Genomic DNA, 27,544 nt, shown 5'->3' on the forward strand with positions numbered 1-27,544 from the left:
AATGGGACAATCAATTTTAGAACACTTTCATCACCTCAAAAAGAAGCCCTATAGCCTTCAGCTATCAACCCCCAATCTCCCCACAAGCAAGCAGTCAGTAATCTACTCCCTGACTCTATACATTTGCCTATTCTTGACATTTTACACAAGTGAAGTCATATACTGTGTGATCTTTTGTGACTAGTTTCTTCCACTTAGCATAATGCTTTCAAGGTACACATATGTTGTGGCATGTTTCAGTTCTCCATTCCTTTTTATAGCCAAATGGTATTCCACTGCATAGGTACATCACATTTTGTTAATCCAGTCATCTGTTGATGGGCATTTAGATTCTTTCCCTGTTACGAATGTTCAAGCGCAAGTTTTGTGTGGACATGTATTTTCATTTCTGTTGGGTAAATACCTAGGAGTGGAATAGACATGTAATAGTAGCTCTGTCTTTCAGTTTTTCAGGAATTGCCAGGCTGTTTTCCAAAGCGACAGCACCATTCTGCATCATCCCCACCAGCAGCCACAAGGGTTGCAATTTATCCATATCCTTGTCAACACTTGTTATGATCTGTCTTTTCAAGTATAGCCATCCAAATGGGTGTAAAGTGGTATCTCACTGTGGTTTTGATTTGCATTTCTCTGATGACTAAGGTGTTGAACATCTTTTCATGTGCTTCTTGACTATTTGTATATCTTCTTTAGAGAGAGATGTATTCATAAACTGAACATTTTTAAATTGGGCTGTCATTTCACTTTCTTTGTAATGTCCTTCCATTGAAACACAAATGTTTTTAATTTTGATGAGGTCCAATTTATCTACTTTTTCTTTTGTTGCTTTTGTGTTTGGTATCATATTTAAGAATTCATGGCTAAATCCAATGTCACAAAGGTCTACCCTGTCTTCTCTCCTAAAAGTTTAAATGTTTTTGCTCTCACATGTAGATCTTTGATCTATTTTGAGTTAATTGATGTGAAGAGTCCAATTTTATTATTTTGCATGTGCCTATCTAGTTATCCCAGCACCATTTTTTTTTTTTGAGACAGGGTCTCACTCTGTCACCCAGACTGGAGTGCAGTGGCACAATCACAACTCACTGCAGCCTCCACCTCTCAGGCTCAAGTGATCCTCTCATCTCAGCCTCTCAAGTAGCTGGGTTCACAAGCATGTGCCACCATACCTGGCTAATGTTTAAAAAAGAAATTTGTAGAGACAGAGTCTCACTATGTTGCCCACACTGGACAGCATCATTAATTGGAAAAACTATTCTTTCCTCATTAAATGGTCTTGGTATTATTCTCAAAAATTAGTTGACTATAAAAACTGGGTGCATTTCTGGACTCTCAATTCTATTCCACTGATCTATATGTCCAGAATGACTGTTTAAAAGTGGAAATTGCATTATTACTCTTTCTAAAGTAATAGCCTAATGCCCAATACAAGTCATTCTCTATCCCAAGGATTCTTCACTTGGGGCCATATACTTCCAAGAGGTCCTTGGGCAGTACTCAGGGAGTCCATGATTTGGACCAAAAAAATTACATCTTTATTTTTATTAACCTCTAATTCAAATTTGGCATTTCCTTTAATTATGAATATAGCAATAAATTGTAGGGAGCCAAAGGCCCATGGGACGTGACCAACTCAGCATTCCACTGGAGGCTATATGATCAAACAGCAAACTGTTTATCGTGAATGCAGAATGTGAGCAAACTCAGGACTGCGCATGCCTCCAGGAGGTTTGCTAAGGGCCAGGAGGTTTGCTGGGCTCCTTAAAGTTATCTACTGGGAAATCTAGTGCCTATTGTTTGAAGAATGCAGTCTTGCAAGCCTGCTGTGATTCAAACTGCTGGCCGACAACCACCTGCCCCTTTCTCGTTATCTCTTTTACCTAATAAATTCGGAGGACTGAAACAGCTCAGGGTCCTTGTCCAGTAGAGGCGAGGTGCCCCCAACCCCTTCTTCCAAATATACTCTCTTGCCTTTGACTTTTATTCCCCAGTTAGCCCCCTTTGTTCAGTCCACCAGGGATCATGGCAGGTTACAAGTGGCACCCCGAACAGTGACAGAATCAGGTGTTCTACGATAAATTAGAACAGTATTAATGACACTTGTAACTTTTTTTAGCAACAGAAATCTCAGATATTTACATATAAGATTACAATTGTTACAGGTATCTCAAAGTATTACTTATATTAATCCTACTTTAAAATGATGGTGGTATATTAGAATTATTGCTGGATCTTCATAAAAATACCCTAATCAAGAAGCAAGCAGACTTTATCATAATTTGTTTTTTATAATCTGATAACTGATTTTAACATAATCTATTTTCTTATAATCCAATGTTTTTATATTATGCCTTTATAAATAATATTTTTCTGAGAAAGGGGTCATAGTCTTCACCAGACTGCCAAAGAAGTCCTCAGCACAAAACATTTAAGAAACCCTGCTTTTTCCATTACCAGTTTTATTTTCTTCCCAGCACATGGCATCAACTGAATTTATCTTATTTACTTGTCAACTTGTTTACGGTCTGTCTCTTTCTGATACTGGAATGTAAGTGCTTAGGGCTTAAAATAGTGTCAGGCACATAATAGCCATTCAATAAATATTTATTGAGTTAATTACGGAATCAGCAGCAATTTTCTAAACAAGAGCTAAATCATTGGCTTAATGAAAATAAAGACTACTGATACCAAATTAGTGACATGTAATCCATACTGAAAATTATTTTACATTTATGCCATCATCATCATTAGATTTAATAAATGCCAGCCTGTCCTATGTGCTGTATTAAGTGCTTGATGCACGGTATCTCATTCACTATTCTCCATACTAACGACCAAGAATATCATTAACCATACTTACAGTTAAGGGAGCTAAGCCTCAGAGAGGTTAATTTCTCACTCAAGGTCACATAGCTAACAAATGACAGAGTTGGGATTTGCAACCAAGCCTACCTGCCTTCAGAGTATTGATTTTTAACTACAATAAAACACTTCTAAGAGAGGAGGAATTTTCTTCCTGTTCAACTGAGAAAGCTAAGATCCTGTGAAGTTAAGAAATGTGGCCCAGAACGCAGAGTTCAGTAGAGATTTCCAATAAAATGTTCTTTCCACTGTTCTCTTTATGAGCCACAGCAGGAAAACCCCTTAGCAGAACTGGGTGCTATCAGGTTGCCTCCTACGAGAAGATGAATTTTGGAAAAGATTTACTTTGCAAGCATAATTAATACTAGCAGGCATTAACTGAAGCCTGTTCTTTTCTTTCCTGGGGTCCAGTCTGCTTCTCTAAATATTAGGGCTTGGCCTCATTCAGGGCATTAAGGACTTCATTAGGCTGAAATCCAAGTTAATTTGATTGCACAATTATAAACTGTCCCTGGCTGGAGATTGTCTCATTTGCCAGGTTGCAAGGGGGCAGCATGGCTGGATGACATGCTTTTGATCCCCAGCTTGAAGTTTCAGTGCTTTCTGGCTTTGACCTCATCAAGTTTTACAGAAAGGAAGTTAAATTGGAGCAGGGAGACAGATATTCTCCTTACTAAAGTTGTCACGGGCACGCAGAGGACCATTCATCAGGTCTGCAAAGAAACAAGGCACAGGAAAAGTCCTGGTCACCCGGAGGTGGCAGCAAATAAGATCTAACCAAAGGTCCATTATGCCCAAGGTCACTCACCCACATGGCAAGCATACATCCAGGCTGACCCCTTTCCTCTTTCCTGTGCCTCATTTTCCCCTTACTGGCTAACAGGTTATTCAGCCCGGGTATGCAGAGGAGCCAAGGAAGGAATAAATCGCTTCGTTTTCAACAGGGATTTTGTTGACATTAGTAGAATCTGGAAGCATCCACTTCATGGAGTAGCATTTTCCTCTCCTCTGCTATTCATGCAAGTGATCAAAGGACCCACTTCCAGCCTTCCTCAAGAGAGGCCTCTCCTCCAGCCAACAAAGTCCCTTCACTGACTATTTTTGTAAAGACATTAACTTTGCCCAAAGAGAGGCCTGGCCTTGTCCTGAGCCTCTGGGAGGCAATGTCTAAGCCCTTGGAGTGTCATGCCTGATAAAAGTGTCTTTTCCAGGGGTCTTGGGCTGGCCAGATAGTAACAGTGTTATTTTGGGTAGGGGCTGACCATGCCAGAAAGTCTAACAATGTCATTTATGATGGAGGCTTTGGGTTACATGGTATCCATCCACCTCCAGGGGAGCAGGGGACTGAGGCTGGCCATGAGGGCAGTCATTCAAGTTTACATGATGCAGTCCCAGTAAAAACTTTGAACTCCGAGGCCCGGGTGAACTTTCTTGATTGACAGTACTCCTTGCATGTAGTCACACATTGATGCTGGGAGGTAACACGATCCATGACTCCACATGGAGGAAATAATGAAAGCACCATATTTGGATCTTTCCCAGACTCTGGCCTATGTACTTTGTCCTTTGGTTGATTTTAATCTGTATCTTTTCCCTGTAATAAATTGTAACCGTGAGTATAATAGCCTTCAGTGAGCTCTGCAGTCCCATGCATTATCGAACCTGAAGGTGACTTGGGGAACGTGCCAAACCTGCAGTTGATGTCAGAGGGAGGATGGTCTTGGGAACTGCTCACCCCATGCCCCTCTTCTGCAGCATCCAAATTCTACCCACGCCTTGGGACCCAACTCTAGCCTGCCGTCCTTCCTTAAAGTTCCCTGGATTACTGCAACCAGTGAGTATGCTGGCTTCTACACTAAAAGCTAGTGTTTCTTAAGCGCTTTTTAGCAAATTCCACAGTAAGAAACAGAGTTTACATCACAAATCAGTACATTTATACAGTATACATATGTTTATACAGTATATATACATTTATACAGTACATAGATCTATATATGTAATGGAAACAAAAGTTTCATAAAATCAAATTGAACTTCTCTAGCTATATTTCCATCCATCTTGGGCTGATCAATCTCGTGTTTTATTTATTTATGTATGTACTTTTAGAGACAAGGTCCCACTCTGTTTCCCAGGCTGATCTCAAACTCTTGGCCTCAAGCCATACTCTTGACTCAGCCTCCTGAGTAGCTGGGATTATAGGTACCAGCTGCCATGCCCAGCTATGTCATCTTTTTTAAATGCTTGTTTTTCCTTTCACAAACCATGAATGAGTTGAGATTGCAGTTTTCAGAAGCACAGGTCTCATTCATTATTCTGATAACCGATCTCTTTACTGCCTTACAATACATCTTATTTTGTTTCTTAACTTCACTGTGTTTATATCTCATCTCTCTCAAGACTTGATTAAAAGTTTCAAAACAGACCTCAAAAAGAACAATACCAATAATATCTAATACTTTTTTTGGTCATGTTCAAGCTGGGCACTGTACTAAGAGCCTTTCCATGCAGTGTCTAATTGTTTCCACACACTACTATCAGGTAGGTATTATCCACTATGACATCTCTCATCACCACTTTCACCCCATGTGACAAAGGAAAGACTTCATAACTTGGAAAGGTTAACTGGCTTGCCCAGGACAGCTACAAAGTAGTAGAGCCAAGTAAGCCAAGAAGGTCTGGTCTGATTCCAAACCCTGGTGTTCACCACTAGGCTCCTTCCTCCCTACTTTCTTTTTGCAAAATTGTTTTTTTAAAGACAGGGTCTCACTCTGTCACTCAGGCTGGAACACAGTGGTGCAACCAGGGCTCACTTCTGCCTCAAACTCCTGTGCTGAAGCCATGCTCCCACCTCAGTCTCTTGAGTAGCTGAGACTATAGGCACATACCACCATGACCAGCTAATCTTTAAAACATTTTCCAGGGCCTCACTACATTGCCCAGGCTGGTCTTGAACTCCTGGGCTCAAGTGATCCTCTTACCTCATGTGAGCCACCATGCCCAGCTACATTCCCACCCATTTTCATTCCCCGCCAGAGCTGCCCAGCAGACCTTTTTGCCCCAGAGTGGAAAGGGCACAGATGACAAATATGAATATACAATTCTGGCCCAGTGGGCTCAAAGAGGAGGGAGTTGGCAATGTTTCCTCTTCAGCCAGCATTCTTTTCAAGCAAAGCTCTGTGACCTTCTACCCGAAGGCAGCGCTCTCAGGCCTGTCTGTTACGGTTCCCCTAACTCATCTCAGGAGAGTCTCCTTCCAGAATGCCAGGCACCCCTGCCTGCCTCCCCACTGCCTCGCCTTCCCTGCACCAATTAAACTGTCACAGTCGGCTGGCTTGGAGGCAGGTGAGGTCAGGAAGAAATCTGAAGGAAGCTGGGAATTCAGATGAGATGAGGCCTCCTTGTGCTGAAGCTCCTCTTCTGTTTTCTGTCAAACTGGTCTGAAGACTGATTGGATGAGCCCATAGAGATCCCTGGTGACTCTCTACACTCACCTCTTCCTCTCCAATGGAGGGTGAAAAATACGGCCTTGTACAGAAGTGGCAGCTTTTGCATCTGTTTGGGTCCCCAGTGGTCCCTAGTTCCTGGTGCAACAGCAGTGGGTCTTGGGTGGAATGATTTTGGCTGGAGATTTTTTGCATCCTGGAATCATTGCCTAAAGAGGAATTTGTCCTCTACAAACAAGTGCTAACCCACAATACACAAGAGAAGCAAATCAAAGAGCTCTTAGGCTTGGCCTAATAGATGCATCTTGTCTTACCTACCCCTTTTAGTGTTGTCTGTTATTGGAGGAAGAGGTAGGAAGCCCAGGGCCTCCCTCCCAGAGTTTCCTTAGCATCACCTGTCATTGTTGAGATTTTGAATGCATTGCAGGTTAAGGGACACTTGATCAAGAAGGGAAAACACAGCAGAGACTTTCACTTAGACATGTTTTGTAAGTCATGCAGGGAAAAGTTCCCAGTCAACCTCTGCTTAACCTTCGGGTTTGAAGATGGCCCTCTGTCAGTCACCTGATCTTCATGGCAGAAGAAACAGGAGTGAATGAGCAGATGAATCCATCTTAAGAGAACAGAAATCCTTAGTTTGGGTTTCATTGACCAACTATAGGGTACCTGGCAGGCAAAATTTTTGCAGCTTTCATCCAATTCCCAAATGGGTGTTTGACCCACAAAAGAACCACCACCAGTCTACATGGTAATATACATACATTGCCTTCTATAATTTTACTTGCTGTAGCTGCCAAATCTTATTCATACTTCCTCCAAGCATAAGCACATGCATGCACACAGACACAGCCGCCAAATGCACCCTCCTTGTCTACTCCTCAGCCTCACCTCGTACCTGATAACAGATTGTACTCAAAGGCACTGGAAGACCACATGGCTGCCTGGAGCACCTTTCAATTATTAATGCTGTTCTTTAAAGGCCTTGCCTTATTATTTCTATTCATGCTATTATGAAGAGGGCAAACTCCTTAATGCACTCCTGTGCCACTTCCTCCCACTGCTAGAGGAAAAGCACATGCTAGGTACAGTCATCTAATAGCATCCATGTTATTTTCACCTTCTCTGCACACTGTCCCTGCAGTTCTCTCTGGGGCCTCAAGATCAATTGTATCTCAAACTGGGCCATGGGTTCATTTTCTGCGTTTTCTGGCATGGAGTGAGGGTAGCGGGTGTATGAAAATTCCAGCTCTCAAATTACAAGGTGGCAGGTCTCTGCATGGGTGTGATGAGCAACATGAGATAGGTATCCTTGTTAAGGACAACTGCCTTCCAGTAGATTCCACCATCAGAGGTCCTGGAGCCCTACCTACTATTTCTTCCTGAGAGTGTCCTGACAGGTAAAAGGTGGTGTGAGTGTCTTCCACGGGGAAAAGAGACTGATGAGGCAGCCCTACTGAAATGGCAGTTGATATTAATAGGGCCATCTACTTCCTACTTTGAAAATATCTGAGCTATAAGCTCAGACGCTACCTATCACTAACTGCCAAATTTCCATGCAAAAGGGTCAGTGATGAAGTTGTAGCCTAGACTTGGGACCATGTCTCAGGGGAAAAGTCTAGGTATGCCTCCAATTTTGTTTTGGAAGGGACGATACCGTAAGAATTTCATCAGTAAATATTAAATACAAAGTTCAGCAAATTGTGAACTTTAGGGTTCATGAAAACTAAAGCCAGGGTTTATCCATGTCAACCTGTACCTTATACCTACATATGCTAGAAACTAAATCAAGTTTCATACAATGTGCCCATTTAGCTAAGTAAGTCAGAGGATAGTTTCCAATAATTACTAACACTTACACACTTAGTATAATCAACTCTTCTTTGGTCAAGTTAATATCCTGGCAGAACAGACAGATTTGGGCCTCTCTTCTTATAAAAAAAGAATCTGACAATTTAAGGGGCATATGTTCACTTCCATTTATGTCCTGGAAAATATGCCCTGTGACTTAGCAACCATGTTTTAAAAGCTCTTGCAGTTCTTAAACAAACAGAGTGTATGTTTATGAGCTTCTAACGACGTTATTTTCAGAGATGATGTAGAGTTAGTGATATGTAGCTCTGGGGCTTACAGTAAGCTGTAGATGATTTATTGGTGTGGCATACAGTATTTGCCTCGAGAAAAATGGAAATTTAAGCAGTGTTTGAAAATGTGTTAGATGGCAAACGACCCGGGGCACCCTGAGACCAAAGGCTTCCCATCTTAGAGAGAGAAGGGGTCCTTTTTGGCAGATGGAGGAGCAAGGGTTAAGAACGTTTCCTGGCACTCAGGGAGCACAGCCAATTCAAGACCAGAAAGAGAGACAGTTTAGAATAGAGGCTGAAAACAGGAGGCCCAAATCTGGCCTGCAGAGGTGTTTTGCTTGGCCTGCAAGTACTTTAAGAGTTTTGGATTTGAGGCCAATATTTTAAAATTGGAGATTCAACATAAAATGCAGTATTCTCTCTCCTCTTTGAAACACAGGAAGATCTGGCCACTAGAGCCTGCATTTCTGCATAGGAACAATCAGCTGGACCTGGGAAGCCACTTCAGGTGAGGCTTCAGCTCTCATTGCAGTCCTCACCAGATCCGCCTCACTCATTTCCAATGTATGCCCTTCCCTGTCCAGATGAATTTGCAAACATCAGATGAAAAAAATGTCATTTTGTACTGTTGCACTCTCAGCGAACAGATCTCTTAAACCAGTAAGACTCATTGTCAGATAAAAGAATGGAAAAGGCACATGTTTTTCCAAAACTCGGGAGAAAAGCAAGACTATTAAGTTGTCTTAAAATTTTTGTTGTATCCATTGTTTTGAATGCTGGGTTGCTGAAGTTTCTATTTCCCAAAGCCAAGTTATCAGACAGGGCTTAAAATAAAATGCTTATTTTAATTTTCTCATTTGAAAGAATTAGACCACATTGAAGGGGTGTAGTATAAGGCATCTGTCTCTGAGCATGTTTTCTTATCTGTGAAAATTTCCAGAAGGATGGGGCTGTTGGAAAGGGAGAAATAAAGTCAATTTCTCCAGCAGGCAGTGCAGGCACAGTGCCTGAGGCCACTGTACTTATGGGACACAAAAAAGTCTAAATTTTAACTTCTTTAAAATCAGAAGAAAATAAATATAATAATAAATGACGAATAATAACAACGAATCCAGGCTGGGCACAGTGGCTCATGCCTGCAATGCCAACACTTTGGGAAGCTGAGGTGGGAGGATTGCTAGAGCACAGGAGCTTAAAACCAGTCTGGGCAACACAATGAGACCCCCCCATCTCTACAATAATTTTTTTTTAATTAGCTGGGCATGATGGTGCCCAGCTGTAGTCCCAGCTACTCTGAAAGCTAAAGCAGGAAGATTACTTGAGCCCTGGAGGCAGAGGTTGTTGTGAGCCATGATTGCACCACTGCACTCCAGTCTGAGCAACAGAGTGAGACCCTGTCTCAAAGAAAAAAAAAAAAAATTAGCCAGCCATGGTGGTGCATTCCTGTAATCCCAACTACTCAGGAGACTGAGACTGAAGGATCACTTGAGCCAAAGAGGTCAAGGTTACAGTGAGCTATGATCATGTCAGTACACTTCAGCCTGGGTGACAGAGTGAGACCGTGTCTCTAAAAATAATAGTAATAATAACAACAATAATAAATCCAGCCTGGATTATATTCATTCTTATACCAATGCAGCCGCAAAATATAATATTTAATATTCTTATGGAAGAATTGGCTCAACAAGGCCAACGTACCTAGATTCCATGGAAATCACAGCATGGAGCTGGAGGCAAATGCTGGTCTTCAGACCAACATCCATGTCCACACTGTGGCCTGTTTGCGAGCAGCACAAGCTCATTTTACTGCAGACTCTCCTCCCCATCATGCCCCTGTGATGCTCTGTATGTGGCAAGTTCGTAAGAAGATCCCTGCAAAGCACGTCGCACACTGACCTCAGTTTCAAAAAGATGGAGTGGATGCCATTCAGATGCTTCTGGAAATTTCCAAATAAAAATTTCCAAAAGTTTTAATCATCTATCATTGGACAACAGGTATTACTGCCACTGGATAGAGTCCGCTTCTCTGATTATTTTATGCTGTCCCTGAAGCATTCTCAATCGCTAATCTCAGTGGCTGATTTCAAGGCAAGGTTTTGCTTGACTTTAGCGTATACTGAAAATCACAAAGCCCGAGTACAGGCCATAATGAGAGTCTTCTCTTGTGGACTCCTAGAGTTGAGGGCAGACTGAGTTTTCTGTCTATTCAACTCAAAATCTCCCCTACAGCCAAAACATGTTATAGCATCCAGCTATCTTTTCAACTCCTCAACCTTCAGCACTTACTGTGTGCAATGCTCATATTAGTCATTGATATATTGCTTAGCGATGCCTTACTTGTTCTTGTTTTGTTATCTTATTTTTCCTTTATATATGGCTGGACTTCCTGCCCCTTGTAAAAATATGTATAATTTAAATATCTTAATGGAAAAGATCTAGCATTATACATAAGTACTCAAAATTCCCCAGTACCTAGCAAAATGCCTTATACACAGTTTGTACTCAGTGGAGAGCTATTATCTGATTGGTACCTTTAAGGCCACAGGTACACAGACAGCTCTCAGCCTCATCTCTGCTACTGTGATGAGCCTGGTGGCCAATTCCCCCATGCTCTGCTTCTCCACTTAATTTTTAGGCAGGACATAATTGTTTCCTACACACACACACACACACACACACACACACACACACACACACACACACAGTCTTTCTCTCCCTCTCTCTCTTTTCTCCCAAATTCTATGAACAAAGACATATGCATCAAAAAGTCCCAAGGGCATTGTTGCTTTGAGAGTTCTATTTTTAAGCCACAAATGACTCATCACCAACCAGGGTCTCCCCAAAGCTACATGTGTCAGGCTGTCAGGTCAAAAGACAAGGGGTAAAAGACAAGGAAGAGTTCACATCTCCTCCAGCCCATGAACCCCATGATAAAGCTGTAAAAGCTGCCACCACTCCACACACCACACCACACCCCTGCCACAGTTGTGTTAGGCACAAGCACTGCCCTTGTGTTTGGATTAAACTGTTCTGAGCTATAACATTTCGCTCCAGCTGGCTCCTATCCTGATCTCTCAGCAGTCTCTGAATGCATGTCAGCCTGTGACTATAGGGAAAGGCTCAGTGCCATGTGACAGGGAGGAGATGCAGCCCTCTTGCGGTATAAACTCAGGCTTGTTGTAGAGGACAGAAGTAACTAGTGGGCTAGTGGGTCTGAAAGGGAATGCATTTCTTCATTTGCCCTGAAACAATTATTCTTTTAAAAAGAATAAGAGAGGGCTGAGAGAGTGCCAGGTTGTCCAAAGTATTCTTTTTAAGTTTTGGAGAGTGGCGAGAAGGGAAGAAATAATTCATCCTAATTTTGGAAGGCAAAGTAGATAGGGATGTATAGACATAGTTATCAGATAGTGTTTCCACAGGGGAAACAAATGAGCAATTGGGCAAAATGTCCTCAAAAGTTATGCATAACAAATTCCAAACAGGCCAAAACAATGTGTTCAGCTCTTCAATGCGTTCAGCCCTGTGTTACCCTTCCACAGTGGAGCTAAACTCTTAACTCTTACCCATCCCCAACTCCATGCTGAAACAGTACAAAAAAGAGAGGGAGACAGTGGGGAGGGAGAGAGAGAGATTAGTAGGAGGGTCATAAAATCAAGGAATTCAAGGCCTCTTACCAGTGAGGATGAAACAAACTAATCCCACGCAGCCACCTGGCTGGATTTGATCTTTTCCACCTGGGATTATCTTTGTTCTTTCCCATGGCCCTAAAGGTTCCCCCATGATAAGGGCCTAGAAGTCCAGAATTGGCATAAAAAGACAATATATACTTTGCTATTCAATGAGTAGGTTATCATGTCTTTGTTCATTTCTGTATTTAGTAGAAAGAACCCAGGAGATCAAGTAGAAAAGGACTGGGAGAGAAAAGTTCTATCTTCCAGCTCCAGCTCTGCCCCTGGCTGGTCAGATGACCTTGAGGAGGTCCCTCATCCTCATTCCTCAGGAAAGGATGCTGAGGCTCAGAGAACAGTGGCACCAGTTGGGATCCAATGCCTCTTTGACTCTAATACTATATTCTACAGTTGTCTTTTGTGGCAGACCTGAAAGGTTCAGCTCAGTCCTCCTGTCCTTTCCTAGCATAGTCCCTGATTTCCCCAATGAAAGCCAAAGATAAGCAGTTCCCTTAATGCTTCTAGACGCCATTGCCTACGATGCCTAGGTACCGCTTGTGCAATGACAAATAAGCAAGGAAGACAAGATTTCCTCACCAATGTGGAAGGGAGAAGGAGGAAGGGTGCTAATGCTCTGAACTTTGACGTAAATAAAACCAATCTGTTTGACAACCAAAGAACAGATCCTGTCCCCAAAATCTACCTATATGGAGACAAGGACATATATAGAAGTTGACTCTATTCCTTGGCATACTCTCCACCTGTCTTCTCTACCAGGCTTTCACTCGATTCCTGAACAAATGGCAATATGGAAGGTCAGATGAGCTAGGAAGGCTGAGTTAGAGTTACTCTCATATCAGAGCACCAAGTGTTACTATTAAAGGGTACATTCTGAAGGGAGACAAGGACTTCCCATACAGCCTCTTTGCCCTGAAGGCATCTTCTCTTCCACCATCCCTGAGTGGGCTCGGCTCCTCTACCATCTGACATTCCATTCTTTCAACAGCTGCTGGCTCTCCTGTTGTGTTCCCTTCACAGATGTGCAGTGCCGTTCTGAACATCCTGCCCTTGAACTTTCCCTACCCCAAATTTTCCAAACCAAAGCCTAGCAATAAAAATGTCAGTGAGGGATGGAGAAAACTGGGGGGAGTATTTTAAAAGGGAAAAAAAAAAAAACAGGGAGGTGCTTTGCAAACACAGTGATTTGTGTTGACTTCTTCAACAAAGGTTAAATGCATGCTGTGACTTCTCAAAAAAGGGCACGAAGGCAGAGAGCTGGAGCTAATTTTCCAGAACACTACCTAGAAAGGCTGTATTCCATAAAGGAACTGGTTACAGAGTAGGCTGGTGAGCTTCCTTTTCCATGTCACAGGCTGCCCATCTCATCATCCTGCAGGATGGGGTACACTAAAGGGGATAGTGAAAGCTGGTATACACAGTCCTTTACAGTTTAAAATGCGCTGTCATGAATGGGATGGGATCTGTGCTGTCCTCACAGCTTTCCCAGGTGCCTGTCTTGGGGCTGAGCACAGGAGAGGCAGTGGGTCTACACCTGTGCCTAGTCAGTTTGAACAAGGCTGGAGAAGGAAGCCAGATACTTTATGTCATTTCAAAGACCTCCATCCTATGTGGCTCCATTCTTTGGGGCCAAATTTTCCTGAAGTCCATTAGTTTGATAATACCAACTCTCTGGGCATATAAACATTGCATAACACAATGCAAAACTATAACAAATCAACTAATTCTGTAACTCTCTAAAAGAGATAAAAGAATGTATCTCATGGGGAAACAGCATTTCTCATATCTATTTCAGTATGCCAAATCACAGGGACAGATTAGGTAAGGATAGGAAGGCCAAAGAGTCTTTCTACTTGGAAAGACACCCCTAGGTGGTGGAAGCTAATGAGGAACAATCAGCTCTCCTTGTTTTTTGTTCATTTGATCCTATCTCATTGCAAAATGCTGCCACTCCACTGAGATAACAGAGAAGCTGGTTTCATTAAGCCATTATTAGGAAGGACTCAATCAAGGCCCAAACAGACATCAGACAGCACCTGACCCAGGGCAGTGTCTTACATGGAAGGCCTGTGATAGGAGCCTCCTACGTACCCACAACTGCACACTTGGTTCTCAGGGTGAGAAATGGAGAAAGGGAGAACAAAAGAGAAAACAAGACCGGTGCATTGGCAGGATGAGGTGATGCAACTTCCCATTCTTGCAACATCTCATTAAACCCCGTCAGTTACTTCCACAATCTGGAAATTTACTTCTCGACACTTAGAAGAGAGATGGCTTTAGAATGAGCCATGCTGGAATCTAATCCTGGCTCTACTGCTTACTAGCTACATAGCTTGGGCTATGCCTGCAGCTTCAGCCTCCTCATCTGTAAGTGGGAATAGTAATACCTATCCTAAGAAGTTGTTAGGGGAATTCAATGAGGTTGCATGTGCTATTTTTGGTAAAGTGCCTAGCTCTGTAGCTCACAGACAGTACATAATCAGTGAATGTTAGTTCCCTCCAACGACTTGCCCTCTCTTCCCTTTTGAAAGAGAATTTCTAGGCCAAGGGATGAGAGACCAGGCTATGTGAAGACCGGGGAGGGAGAAACTACTGGGCAACTAAACCAGTTCTGCTAAAGCTCTGGACATCCCCAATACATCAATGGTGCCAGTTTTATTTTCAGAGACTATGAAAACAATCTGGTCAATTTCTATCGCAATCTTAAAGATAGTTTTCCTTAACCATAAGCAATTTTACTGCCTGGAAAATATTCAGCATTATCACATTTGAAGATGTTACAAACTAATAAATGAATACAAAATGAATAAATGGGTGAGTGGATGCAAAAGTAACATTTTAAAAGACTGGGGAGAGGCCATTTTCCAGTCGTAACCCCACTGTTGCCTTGGCAATTGTGCCCTTGGGTGAGATGCTCTACAAAATTTGTGCTGCCATTTCCTGCTCCTTCCTAACGTCCATATCCCCAAAACAGCAGTGCTGATACCAGAAGCCAAGAGCAAAGACTGGCAAAATCAGCAAGTGCCCCCATTGTGTGCCAGCCATTTTGGAGCAGATAAAGTCATTAAGGAAACATTTAACAACATATAACGTTTCAGCTTTACTCTGCAAACAGCAGGTAGCTTCCCTTTCAGAGACAAGAGCCTGCATTGAAGTCACCAGTGAGCAGGACTTGACCTTCATTTTCAGTATACGCCACATTAAATATTCATAATCCGCGTAACCGTAGCATAAGAAGTAGCAGCGTTTAAACATGAATCAAAGGAATAAATATCTTCACACATGTGAGTCATCCTTTCCCAGAATGCCCCTGGTGAAAATGCAAATACCCAGAGCTCTGGGCCTCTGTCTCTTCCAACTTTCTCTTGAAATTCTGAAAGCTACAGGGACTGCTGCATTATGCAATCCATGAATCTCGCTCTCATGCTGACACTGGTGGGTCTTTGTTTTTTTTCCTTATCTGTTAGATAAGAATTGCTGTTCTTGTGTCAAAGGGAGGAAATAGACAAGGATGGAAGCAGCAATGGTGACATTAGCACCCACAGGGCTTCTGCAGGCACTCTTGACTTGGTTGTACAATTTCTAAAAAATCTTTGCTTCACAAGGATCAGAATATGTGGGAGGACAGGGTTGGCGTTGGTGTCGGGAGACATCAGAATTAGGAACTAAAGTGACGTGTGACATAAATTGGGCAGGAGTCCTTTTAAAAAGAATGCAAAAGAAAGGGAGCTTTTTGTACACAATCCACCTCGTGTGGCTAATTGGAGATCTTTGGGGAGATGGTGTGTGGAGGGCTCAATGCTTGTCTGTGCTTGTTAAGGCACTGACATGATGTCTGACCAAAGACTCAGTCCAGAGGCATCTTCCTCTGCTTGGGTGTTTCTAGAGAGTCTACTGCTGGGATGATAAAGCATAATTTTAATAAGGTTTAATGTAATTAACTTTGGTTTTCAATTCCAGGAGCTCTGAGGACAATCTGTCTTAGCCAGATAGTAATCACTTGCAGCTACACAAATGAGTCTTCCCTCACAACCACCCTAGGTTCATTAAGATCAGACCCAAAGAAAACGCCCTATGCTGGGATCTGTCTTTGCCTAATGGCCAAAAATGAAAGGTGTGCAGCTGTCTTTGGAAGTGACTTATCCATCACCTCTGGATAGTAAAAAGAGCTTTAAAAGGTTAAAAAGATCATAAACCACCAATGATGACCTTTCTCTGAGCTGTATTGCTAATGGACAGAAGTAAAATAACTACCTAGCCTGCTTGTCCACTTGCACAACTGGAGCTGGCCTGCCTCGAGACATAGCTGGTCCAGCAGACCTAGGGAGCCTGTTTTATACATTAATCGGCATTCCTTGCACTTTTCAAAGGGCTGGGTGCAGAGAGCCTGGAATCTCAAACTTGTGCTACAGGATAGTCCTCAGCATTCTGGAGGGGAGGGGCAGCTCTGGCTAAAATTCACTGAGACAAGCCATTTCATGCATGTCTGTTGGTTTAGATTCACTTGTGGGAAAGCCTATAGACTGTCCCCTGATTTATTTATTTGAAGGGTGTAAATACTAGCTACAATCCATCTGGAGAATTCTGGGTGCTTTTTTTCCAGGGTGATGATTTAGTATAACTTCCACGAGAAGTTTAAAACTGTCTTTCCAAAATACCCAGATGGCCAGCCAAACCACCAATGTGTAAAACTGGTAACAGTTTTGAATGAAAGACATGGATTTTAAGAATGTACATTCTACTTTCTCACTTTCTTTCCATTTGCATCTTATATGTGGATAGAACTTCATTTTTTTTTTCTCATTCACTAAGCTCGATTATAATTTTTTAATAGGTTTCACTGTGTTTTATTCCTGGAAATCTATGGACTTACCATAGAGATGGCTTTAGAGATTCTACACTAATTCTCTCCCAAACTAAAACTGAGCTTGCTTGTCGTCTTTCCCAAGGAAGATGGAAAACTCCCTTGTGCCGAATCCACTGATTGGGCCTGCCACCGGACAGAATCTTCGGATATGCTCTCAGAACAAAATGAAGTCATGAAAATGAAAAGTTTCTATATAAATAACCAGAAGGTCTTCTTATAAACAAAGCCTTGCTATGCCAAATCACACAGTTTAGCAACAGAGAAGAAAGGCTAAAGCTGGGATGAGGCTACGACAGTCCTCAGGCAGAATGGGAATAGCCTTGTTTCTAACCTTATGGGCATTTTTGCCAGGAAAAGGTGAGGACAGGACTGAAGTTCCATCCTTGGGATAGACTATTTGCAAGTTCATAAAAGAAACCAGAATCAGAGAGGACTCTCAGTGCCGTCTTCGCCAAGGCCTAGAAGGATCACAATTAAAGCCAAAGGACATTGAGATGGTGTAGGACATTAGGGGAAGAGGGTATGCATTGGGGAATTTCATTCCTTTTCATCTTCTCACACGGAAACAGAGAACACCAGGATCTACAGAACAAAAGACTGCCTCATAGTAGACTGTAAAAAAAGACACAATCCAAATCCATCTAAAGAGCATTTTATTTCTGAGAAATACAGAGGGACAAAAGGTTAAAAAAAAGTAATAAAAAAAAAAAAACGAAAAGGGAAGGAAGGTGCTGGCTGAGGCATCTGGACTTCTAACCCATCAACACACTCACCTCCACATTAGGGTTTTCTTTCTCTGGGACACACAAGCTTCAAGCCCAAACCTCTTTCCTGAGTCTCAGCATGGAAGTTGGCAGGGTCTGCACCCCACGACATGTAAGAACACCCCTGGAGAGAGATTGGAGAAATAAGACCAGAGGCTTTAGAGGATCTTCAGTTCAATACAAATAGGGTCCAGAATCATTAAGAGTAAATATTTAAAAGGGGGCTTACCTTCAATGACATGCCAATGGGAGTCTTCCAAACTTAAACAAGCTCTTCTCTTTCTTGGCTCGGGAGAGCTGATGGAGGGAGCATGTGGAATCTTGTCTCCTGACAGCGTTTAAAGGACTCTCCATCTGAGATGGGTGAGGACAGCCCAGCCTCGCATGTGGGGTGGGCTGAAGGACCTCTGATAGGCTTGAACTCGGCTGATTCCCAGAGACAGGTTATTAAAGGAGATATTTGCTTTGTTTTCCCTGACTGACAGTTTGGCCTCTCCACCCAAATGCACAAAATCCTTGGCCGGTGACCAGATGGCTCTGAGAAATTCTGAGTTTAGCTGTGCATGAAATTACCACCATCCCAAGCCACAGGAAAGGAGTGCTAAGCTCAGAATTCAGGCACACCAGAGTCTGAGCCAACAGGCACACCAAGCAGGTTTCCTAGTATCAAAGTCTAGTAGCCAACCATGCCAGGGATAGAGTTTAAAGTTCAAAACACTCACACAGTGGACAATAAAGGCAACAAGCTCAAGGCCATTGTCACCAGAGTTGCCAAGTTCACGCCACAACAGAAAATGAGTTAGACTCCAGCTTGTTTCCCAGATGCCATCAACTTCATGATTGCAATAGTATAGTTGGAACAAATTATTTCCTCAGGGTTGGCACCTGCAGGAATCAGGGCAGAACTGGCTGCAACGTTGCAGTTCTAGTCTGTGCCCTCTTCATCCTTCTGCAAGGTCTTTATCATCTGTCACCAGGCTCACTCTGGAGCACCAGTCCATTCGGCTGGCACCCAAGGAGTCTGCATGAGTGTCCACTCTAGAAGTCCTCAAATGGCCAGGGCCTCCACCTCTGGGGGTCATGATGAACTCCTCCATCCATCTCCTTACCTTCACAAGTCAAGAAGCACCAGCGTGCAATGCTTCAGCTGAATACCCGATTGGCAGGTGAAAGGATAGCACCATGCTTTCTAATCTGACCTCCAGTAAGATCAAAGCACTGGAAACCCAATTGAGAAAAGGATCCTACAACCATAGCAAGAATGGCTCAGACCCTCATCTGGGGGAAACTGTCACCCTCCCAGAAGTTGCAAATTCCCATCAAGTCATCTTAACTACTTGACATCTTCAGTGCAAATACATCATCAGGAAACAGCTCTTTAAAAATAAGTAATACCCAGCAAGAAGACTTGACCTCATATACCTCACCCTCCTATGCCAGCAGACTCAAAATAGCCTTCCTTCTGAGAACTTTCTTTCCCATTTAGAAAATCAGTACAGTACAGCCCTAGCTTCCTCCAAAATCTTCTGCACTCAGAAGGTCTTGCAAAGGTTGGTGTCAAGGTAAATAAATGGATCAATGTAAAGGCTCATGATTGTTTATGAAACGAGGGCAAGAAAGTATATTTGAATACTCACTTTGACGAATCTATGAAGTATATTACAAGTGCACCGATGCTGAGAGCAAAGACTAAGACAACCTGTAAAAGAAGAGGAGAATGCTATCACTTAAGAGTTGGACCTCAGGATGTTTGGGTTTTTTGACACATACCGAAGCAGCTTTGAAATACGGTGCCCATTGCTCTTGGGGACCTGCTTGGAAATCTCACCCTCATCCCCAGCCCCCCATTACTGCTTCAGGTTTGGCTCTTCATACAGCAATGGGCAGCAACCTTGCTCCTTGCCAATAGGGGTCAGGGTAGCCTTTTATGTCTCAGGGCACTGGGTTTTTATCTGACTCTGTCATCTCGAAGTCCAGCTTCTCTGCAATTGTAGTTGATAAACTTCAGTGGGAAAAAAGCAGGTGAAAATTTAGGGCGATACAATTTTTAATATTATATGTAGTCTAGGATCTGCAGGAACTCCAATAGAGGAATATCAACTTTAACAGCTTCATTGAGGCATAATTTACATACCACAATATTCACCCATTTAAAAAGTACAATTCATCAATGACTTTAGCAAATCTACTAAGTTATGCAACCATCACTGTAATCCAGTTTCAGAGCATTTTCATCGTCCCAGTAAGATCCCTCATGCCTGTTAAATCAATCCCCTTTCCCATTTCTGAGCCCCAGACCACACTAATCTACTTTCTGTCACTACATAAGAGATACCAGTTTGAAGATCACAAATTTGCTCGTACAAATGTCCCTGTGTGTATGTGTGGACATACATAAAGATATATTCACTGCATGTATGATCTATATGATTATAACACTTCTGAAATATTTAGGAAAGTAGTTCCAGTTCAGGAAGTCAATTAGGCAATCCATTAGGCCAGTTATGTGACAATCCTTGTCCTATTTTACACTCTTCACTCAAAATTAATCTCCATGGATGGAAGACAGTTTTGGCATCTCCTTCAGTGGATACCTGTCATGCTAAAGTCCATAGAATGAATATGTAGCAGATTAGGCTGACACTGACACTTCTGTCCTCAGTACACATTCTACTTTCTTTAATCTTTCACAGAGGAGACTATTAATGCAAATAAAGGATAGTCAGAAATAAGGAAGATGCTTTCAGCCAACAATTAAGCCTGAGAATAAAAAGTAAGCACCACCATTACACACAACGCCTGGCTGCTAGGTCAACCTTTCCAGGTATGCTAATACCCAGCCTGCTAATGCAGGCTGAAGGGCATTGGAAGTCAGTCTCCTCAGTGTCCATCTATTGACATCTCTCAGGCCTTGGCTGGTGGGTAGAGAGGAATCCCAATTTATGTAAAGACTAAGCATGATCAAGCTTTGTGTGTGTGTGTGTGCGCGCGCATGTGCCTGTGTATGTATGAGAGACAGAATCTCTCTCTTTTACACCCACCCACACACACACAGCCCTGTATTTTTTATGTGTGCCAAAGTGGCTGACAGAAAATGAAATCTGCATGAGATACTCATTTAAAGCATTGCAAAACTCCATGGAGCTCCTGGGGCAGAATGGTGGCTTGCACAGCCCAGAAAATGACCATTAAAAACAATTGGACACTGTAAAAGGAATATGCAGTTTCATAGCAACTGATAAAATCTCCATATAAAGGGAGGTGCTAAAACAATACACCACTGAGGTTTATTTCTGCCATTTAAAAAAAAAACAACTAAAACATGCTCCAATTGAATGCTGCAGTCTATCAGTAATTATCACCCGCCCAGGACTAATCCCTCTTAGCTGCCTCACCTCAACCCCTCCCCTCACACACATTCATTCATATGTTCCTTTCAAAGGTACACACAAAAACAAGCAAACAAAAACATGAGCAGGCCTTCGCTTTTTCCTCTATTATCTAAAGGAGGCAGCAAAACAAAAAGCTTAAGATTAATTTTGATCTGTGCTGCTATTTCTGAGGCATAAGCAGTTAGATCCTGGCCCTGACCTCATTCTCAAAAAGCTGCAAAGAGAAGGGGTGTGGCCAGAACCCAGGAGAAGGGCCTCTTCTCCATTCATAAACAGCTGATTTAAGACTAATCCCTGTCCATTTGGCTCCCTGTGTGTGTATCTGTGAATGCTGAGCATCTGTCAGAGCTGGCTATATAGGCCTATGCCACCCAAAGCCACTGTTGCAGAAAAGGACAGGAAAGAAGCCCTTGCAAATGGCATCTACATCATTCTGTAAGGAACTCGAAATCTAAGACCCCTGCAATGGCAATGATTTCGCAGCATCCAGATGGCCAATGTAGCTGATCCTAATTTGCTCCAGCTGCCTCCACTTGGAGTCAGTGATGGGGACTAATGCATTCCTTATTTAAGCAAATCAGCCAGTGACAGGAGGAGGCCAGGAATCCTGCTACCCTCTGAAGATGAAAACTCAAATATCAGCATCTCTCTGATAGGGTAAGAGAGGGAAGAAATCCAGGAGGGAAATAACCTCCACAGCTCCCTGGACCTGAAGACTCTGTTGAATGGACATGCATTTGGGTCCACGTATTCAGCTGGAAGGCCTCCTCTCAATGAGATACAGGATAGGCAAACTGCCCCATGATGTACCATGAAATGCTCCCTGGGGAGATGATCTGCCTCTCAGTATTAAGGTAACTGTGCATGTAGTCTTGAAACTTGCTAAATGCCTCTTTATTGTGTCAGGCTTGATCACATTGTCAGCCCAGATCCAGGTGCTGCAGAAAACACATCAATACTTTGGATGTGGCCATGAAAATAGAATCCCCATCAGAGACTTGTCTTCTCTAGGCCCCTAGCAAAGCCACCTTAGAAGTGTCAGTTTAGTCTCTCTCTTTCTCTGTCTCTCTAACAAATCCCCATTGTCTGAGAACTCTAAGTTTGAAAACACAAAATGATTACATTTTAGTCTGCATGGTAATGGTATTATTATAGAGCACCCCAAATAGTCATCTAAGTATTTAACATATGCTATACATAAGGCCCAAGAAAAACAGAAGATGGAAGGCCACTTGGAGTCATGAAATATACTCTTTTTTTTTTTTTTTTAGACAGATCCTCGTTCTGTCGCCCAGGCTGGAGTGCAGTGGCGCAATCTCAGTTCACTGCAACCTCTGCCTCCCAGGTTCAAGCAATTATCTTGCCTCAGCCTCCCAAGTAGCTGGGACTACAGGTGCCTGCCACCATACCCGGCTAATTTTTTGTATTTTTAGTAGAGAGGGGGTTTCACCATGTTGGCCAGGCTGGTCTCAAACTCCTGACCTCAAGTGAACCGCCTGGCTCAGCCTCCCCAAGTGTTGGGATTACAGGCATGAGCCACTGCACCTGGCAAAATATACTCTTTTTTATAGAGTCATTCTTCTGTAGATTAATCCCATGCTATTATGCAATTAGTGATAAATCATATAGTACAGGTTTAGCCAATATAAAATGAACTATTGCCTAGATGGATCATTAGTAACTGGGTAAAGATAGAAAAAGTAGGGCCCTTATCTCAATATCCTCTCCTTTCCCAAAATGTCCTTCCTTTCTACATAGTACCACTACTCTAATATCTCTTCACGAAGGGCTGAGGCCATTGGGAATCCTTTTGCAAGCTTCTATAGTTTCAGGGACAAGGAGGACAGAAGCCCAAGGGACATGGTAAAATGAGGCCAAGGAAAGCACAGTACCCCAGAAAGCAAAGCATCCCTGCCCTACAGCAGCTGAGTCATAGAATAAGACAATAACCAAGCATGTAACAAAGCATTGTCCCACACAAGGGCTTGGGGGCAGCAGTGTGATACACAGATAATTTGAGCATTGCCTCTTAGGGCACTTCTGCTAGCTTGCTTGACAGCCTGTCCTGGTTGCTAAACTTGCCATAGTCTCAGCTCAACAAATTACCTCAGCCACCTTGGACAGTATGAATTGTCACCTTCTCAGATTTACTGAAAACACCCATATGCTCTGTGGAGATATTGAGTACTCGGTGTGCCAGATTCCTAAAAACAAAAGCAATTTGATAAATGTCATTGGAACAATGGTGTTTGAGTCATCTATTTTCAAAACTCCAAGATCAAACAAGACATGTGTTTGCACAAAAGAATGCCAGGAACACACATACACGGTGTATTTTTTTTAAGGGCAGGGTGCGGTGGCTCATGCCTGTAATCCCAGCACTTTGGGAGGCCATGACAGGCGGATCACTTGAGGCCAGGAGTTCTAGACCAGCCTGTCCAACACAGTGAAACCCTGGCTCTACCAAAAAATGCAAAACTTAGCAGTTGTGGTGGTGCACACCTGTAGTCCCAGCTACTTGGGAAGTTGAAACAGGAGAATCACTTGAACCCTAGAGGCAGAGGTTGCAGTGAGCCAAGAGTATGCCACTACACTCCAGCCTGGACAACGAAGTGAGACTCTGTCTCCAAAAAATAAAAATAAAAAAATATAAAAGTGGGCTGGGCATGGTGGCTCACACCTGTAATCCCAGCACTTTGGGAGGCCGAGGTGGGGGGATCACGAGGTCAGGAGTTCGAGACCAGCCTGGCCAATATGGTGAAACCCTGTCTCTACTAAAAATATAAAAAGTTAGCCAGGCATGGTGGCGCTCACCTGTATTCCCAGCTACTCAGGAGGATGAGGCAGAAGAATCTCTTGAACTTGGGAGGCAGAGGTTGCAGTTAGCCGAGATGGTGCCACTGCACTCCAGCCTGGGCAACAGAGTGAGACTCCATCTCAAAAAAAAAAAAAAAAATCTGTCCCTAACACCTGATGCAAAGAAGGAGCCTGGTGCAAAATGGGGAGGAGAGAGGGGAAGTCCATAGCCATCTCGCTAGATGAAAATCCCGGTGGACCATGAAGATCTTTCAAATGTCTGACAAAGTTCATGAAAGTTCATGAAAATGGACAATAGTACAGCCAAGCATAGACTATTCCCCCTCAGGTGATGGAGCACTTCAGGAAAAAGGCAGATTCAGTGATGTGAGTATAGAGGTGATTGAGTCGGGAAAGCTGGCTCTTAGAAATATTTCCTGTTCTAGAACCTGGACTGGAGTTGCTGCAATTAGGCCCATATGCTTTCAGCGGGTGTGTGAGGCTTCACGGCCTTGGGAGGCAGATTCAGAGCCAAGGCTCACAAAGGTGGCTACCACCAGAATCCAGTCACCTGAGGAGCTTTCCTTCCAAAGCAGAGACGCCCTCATCCCACCCTAGGGCCAGCAAATCATGAGCTGGGGGAGGGGAAGTCTGGGCAACTCTTTTTAACAAGCTCCTCCAGTGAATCTGACAATGGGAGTCACTGAATTAAAGCCATTAGGAGAAACCACTTAGCTCAAGTCAGAGATTAATTTACAAATGTCGCCTTAACAATTAGCCCATTAGAACATATGTATGAGGCCTGCAGGCTTAGAGAATCGTGCTAGGAGTACTAGAAAAAGTACAGAGAGGAGGATGAATTAATTCTCTCCTGAGCAGGTTTTACACATTCTTCTTAGCTCACAGCAGAACAAATGACCCTAATTAATGATTCTGCATGTTTGATCAGGGTTTAGCTGCCTACTGACGGCAGAGACCCTTCTCAGAAAATGGACAATTTTCTATATATGATCCCAAAGGCATAGGACTTTTTAAATTGAAGTATATTATTTACATATAATAAAATCCACTATATTAAAAAATACACTTTGGGAGGCCAAGGCAGGAAGATTGCTTGAGCTCAGGAGTTTGAGACCAGCCTGGGCAACATAGAGAGACCGTATCTCTACAAAAAAAACTTTAAAAAAATTATCCAGGCGTGATAGCATGTGCCTATAATCCCAGCTACTCCAGAGGGTGAGTCAGGAGGATCGCTTGAGCCTGGGAAGTGGAAGCTGCAGTTGAGCTGTGATCAAACCACTGCACTCCAACCTGGGTGACAAGGCAAGACCCTGTCTCACACACACAAAAAAGAAAAAAATAGATGTGAGAACTCCCAAGGCAAAACAATCTGGTGACATTTTGTTTTTTGAGAGATAATATCATTTCAACATCTAAATTATAACGTTTTTGTCCTGGTGAATTTATTAATAACAATGCCAACAAACATTTATTGAACACCTATGCACAAGGGCCAGAGTGAGAGACAGAGAAATGCAAAACTGAAACAGTTAAGTCTGGCCTGGCCTTTGCCCTCAGGGAGCATGGGATCTAGAAGTTTAAATTACTCAAGAGTCCCTTCTGAATGTAAGAAGCGCTACACATATCAACAGTCATCTCCAGGATATCAAGGAAGGATCAGATCAGGCAGAGAAGCAACACCACCCTCATTTCAGACTCCCAAAGTGGAACGGGGAGAGAAAGTGAGAAATGGAAAACCAAGGAAGAAGGAAGAAGAATTTTTGACATTCCAAGTCCACCTGGCTGTTCTAGGAAAGGACAGACACCAGTGATATGGTTTGGCTGTGTCCCCACCCAAATTTTATCTTGAACTGTCGCTCTCACAATTCCCACGTGTTGTGGGAGGGACCTGGTGGGAGGTAATTGAATCATGGGGGCGGGTCTTTCCCATGCTGTTCCTGTGATAGTGAATAAGTCTCACAAGATCAGATGGTTTTATAAAGGGGAGATTCCCTGCACAAGCTCTCTCTCTTCCCTGCCACCATGTAAGATGTGACTTGCTCCTCCTTGCCTTCCGCCATGATTGTTAGGCCTCCCCAGCCACGTGGAACTGTGAGTCCATTAAACCTCTTTTTCTTTATAAATTACACAGTATTGGGTATGTCTTTATCAGCAGTGTGAAAACAGACTAATACAACCAGGCACACAGGATGAGTGATGTGGAGAAGGAAGAGCACAGGACACAGAAGACCTGGGTGTGAATCTCCACTCTGCCCCTATAAGCAACATGCTCTTAAGCACGTCACCTAATCTCTAAGTTTCCCAATCTGTGAAATAATGAGATTGAAACAGATGATTATGAGATGGGACCTTGGTAGGAACTAAAAACTTTTGGCTTGAAAAGGTAGCCCTCACTTATGCTAACTGTAAACCATGTATACATAAGTCTGATTCAACATGCTGACAATATGCCTGTCCCTAAATCTGTATGCAGGAGACTTGTTTCATAAGATCACAAGAATAAACTCCATAGACACTCAGATTCATAGTTTGTGTTTCCAGCAGCACAATCAATTGCTCATGCAGAATGTCATCCCACAAAACTAACACAAGACATAGAAGGGCCATGGATCAGCTTTCTCCTGAGTCTGGGTCTCAGCTCTGCCATCACTACAGAAAACTGAGTGGTGGTCTGACCCATCCCCTCCCTCTCCTTGCCTCTGTGAGCTTTGAAAAGCCCATGTTTTTGCAGGCTTTAGCCTTCCAGAAGCTCAGACTGAGTCTCAGTGTTTTCCTAAGGGAAAAAGAAAATGATTTTTTTCTCTTTACTGTTTAGCAAGTATAGTTGATATGTTCTTGTCATTCCTAAGTCATGAATGGTTCTCAATAGAAGAAGATACAGGCCAGGTGCGGTGGCTCATGCCTATAATCCCAACACTTTGGGAGGCTGAGGCAGGTGGATTACTTGAGATCAGGAGCTCAAGACCAACCTGGCCAATATGGTGAAACCCCATCTCTATTAAAAATACAAAAATTAGCTGGGTGTGGTGGCACACACCTGTAATCCCAGCTACTCAGGAGGCTGAGGCAGGAGAATTGCTTGAACCCAGGAAACGGAGGTTTCAGCAAGCCGAGATAACGCCACTGCACTGCAGCCTGGGCAACAGAGCAAGACTGTCTCAAAATATATATATATATATAATATATAATCTTGTCACCAAAAAAGGATTTTTGTTATCATACATTTAAAAATATCTGTAATATTTCTGCAGAGCCATTTAATCATCCATAGGTCCCCTAAATTACCAAGCTAGCACTGTGAAACATCACATTTGACTTATGGAAGCACATGCACAAAAATGCTGTAAATTGATTCACTGGAAACCAAGACTCCAAACAATGGACTAAGTAGAGATGTATCCAAGATGAAAGAAAGGAAGAAGAAAGAGGGGCTTTGTAGTTGGTATTTGGGATTATAGCATTAAAATAAAATGCATGGGATTGCCAGATAAGAGTAAAACTGGTTTGTTCACATGTAAGGAAACCTAGTAAAAATCTCTATGATTTTACAGGCATTAGGATCTGGTGCTTCCAAAAATGCAATACTATGAAGCCATACTCAGTGTGCAATGGACTGAATTCTTAGGACACAC

The 27,544-nt window shown here is 42.9% G+C and overlaps 1 protein-coding gene across 43 annotated transcripts in view; it reads right to left on the reverse strand.

Annotated features, from left to right (window-relative positions):
* The window catches only part of KCNMA1 (potassium calcium-activated channel subfamily M alpha 1), a 767,331-nt gene that overhangs the window by 361,408 nt on the left and 378,379 nt on the right, over nt 1-27,544 (reverse strand). For 42 of the 43 annotated variants that reach the window (XM_063607449.1, XM_063607448.1, XM_063607447.1 and 39 more), the window contains exon 3: nt 19,341-19,402. In XM_063607449.1, the coding sequence (XP_063463519.1) occupies nt 19,341-19,402 (62 nt within the window). Of the gene's footprint in view, nt 1-17,575; nt 17,828-17,932; nt 19,403-27,544 lie in introns of those variants that run through there. The other variant, XR_008619958.2, reaches the window with a different exon arrangement.

The sequence above is a fragment of the Pan paniscus genome, chromosome 8, assembly GCF_029289425.2.
Source record: "Pan paniscus chromosome 8, NHGRI_mPanPan1-v2.0_pri, whole genome shotgun sequence".
In the NCBI taxonomy this organism is placed as follows: domain Eukaryota; kingdom Metazoa; phylum Chordata; class Mammalia; order Primates; family Hominidae; genus Pan; species Pan paniscus.